Source organism: Vombatus ursinus, unplaced genomic scaffold (assembly GCF_900497805.2).
Source record: "Vombatus ursinus unplaced genomic scaffold, bare-nosed wombat genome assembly UNPS02014791.1, whole genome shotgun sequence".
NCBI lineage: Eukaryota > Metazoa > Chordata > Mammalia > Diprotodontia > Vombatidae > Vombatus > Vombatus ursinus.
In genome coordinates, this window is record NW_020954569.1 from 45,439,256 (window position 1) to 45,441,087 (window position 1,832).

The 1,832-nt window shown below is 36.7% G+C and overlaps 1 protein-coding gene across 1 annotated transcript in view; it reads left to right on the forward strand.

The window, feature by feature from the left end:
• SLC6A3 (solute carrier family 6 member 3) overlaps positions 1 to 1,832 on the forward strand; it is a 92,550-nt gene that overhangs the window by 39,033 nt on the left and 51,685 nt on the right. The window contains 1 exon segment of the mRNA XM_027868936.1: positions 1 to 52. This exon segment is cut by the window's left edge and continues 86 nt beyond it. Within this exon segment, the coding sequence (XP_027724737.1) occupies positions 1 to 52 (52 nt within the window).

The window sequence follows — 1,832 nt, forward strand, 5'->3', positions numbered from 1 at the left end:
TGGTATTAAAGCCTACTTGAGCGTTGACTTTTACCGTCTCTGTGAGGCATCCGTGAGTGTGTGTTCCTTATTCATTTATGAATTCATCTTATGCTACCTAGAATGTTTATGCTAAAGATTCATAAGGGAAGCAGGATGATGATGTGTTACTTATTTCATCACAATATATTTGCTGAGCACCAACTATACAGAAGAGACCAGGTTAGGTAGGAAATTCAAAGAAGTATGACACCATCCTTGCCCTACAGGAATTTATAATCTAATTGAGTATCTAAGGCATATGGACAGGGAGTTATAATAAGAGGATGTGTATGATAAATTCTTTCAAAGAGTTAAAAACATTAAAAGCTCTAGAGTCTAGGAGAGCAGAGGAAGGAGAAGTTATGGTCATAGTCTTTAAAGAGAAAATAACATTAGTATTCAACCAAATAATCTATTAGTAAATTTAGGCTCTCCACATTTAGGTATTGTTAACCCTAATTAATGCTGGTTCAGGGGAATGTATTACTAGTAAACAATTCATTGTGGCAGTACAAACTTGCATAAATCACCTGATAATCTTGTTAGCATTCTAAACAGCAATCACACAACCCTAGAGTACGGTTATTTCCACTGTGTTAGGTTTTATAAGCAAGATAAATATAACTGTCTTTACAAGTGTAGTATGTAGGGTACCTTTCCCCCCAAGGACTCACAGAAAGTGAAGTGACCCCAGGTTTGAGGGATTTTATGGATCAGCAGGCATTCAAATTTATTGATCATAAGACCCCACTGATGGGATTCCTTTACTAGATTGGCTAGAGGACATAGTAGTTCACAGCAAAAACACTTAAACAGAGTAGAAAAATCATGGACAAGATTCTCCACATAAATACACAGCTATGCTCTCCTACAAGTGACTATAGCACAAGTGGGGGAAAGTATACACATAATGAACATGTACCACCACGGAACACATTTGGAGAAGCACACACACACAGGAAATGTGCGTGGAGGCAGGCTATGCATGGAGGGAATACGTGTTCTGTAAGTTATAGCCCTAGAAGCTATCTGAAGTTCTTTGGAGATGTAGATTCCAACAAGTGACACCAATTGACGAGCTGGAGAACATTTTAGGTGTCTACTTGGAAATCCCTTGATTCTCTCTAAGCTGCTGCTCTGTGAGTTCAAGCCTTATTTAACTTAGATTGAGAAAAGTCTACTCCTTTCAACTCCCATGATGACAGTCTTGGCCTGTGAAAATTGTCTTTCCTGAAGTGTTACTTAGTAAAACTAGAGAGACAAGATAGGGTTTGGCAATTAAACTGTTGCTCTACACAGATAAAAGTGTGTGTGTGTGTATATACACGCACACATATACATATGTGTGCATGTATATATTATGTATGTGTGTATATATAAACATGTACACCATACACACATATGCAATGTATACACACATGTCTATGTGTATTGTTTATGTATACATGCGTACACACATGTGTAACACATATACATGTGGTGTACATGTATATGAATTTATACATATGCATGCAGATGTGTGCATATACACATACACATAAATGTATACTTTATTACATATATACATACACACATGTGATTTCTTCAGTGTAGGAGACTTCCAGTATGAAGGCTCATTCCACCAAAGCAGATTGGTAACTCATCTATAACTTATAGTCTTAAAAAGATGCCTGGTTACACATACACACATATGTGTGTTTGTGTAGGTAGGCAGATAGATGGATGGATGGATAGATGAATAGATGAATGGATAGACAGACAGACAGATAGATAGATAGATAGATAGATAGATAGATAGATAGATAGATAGA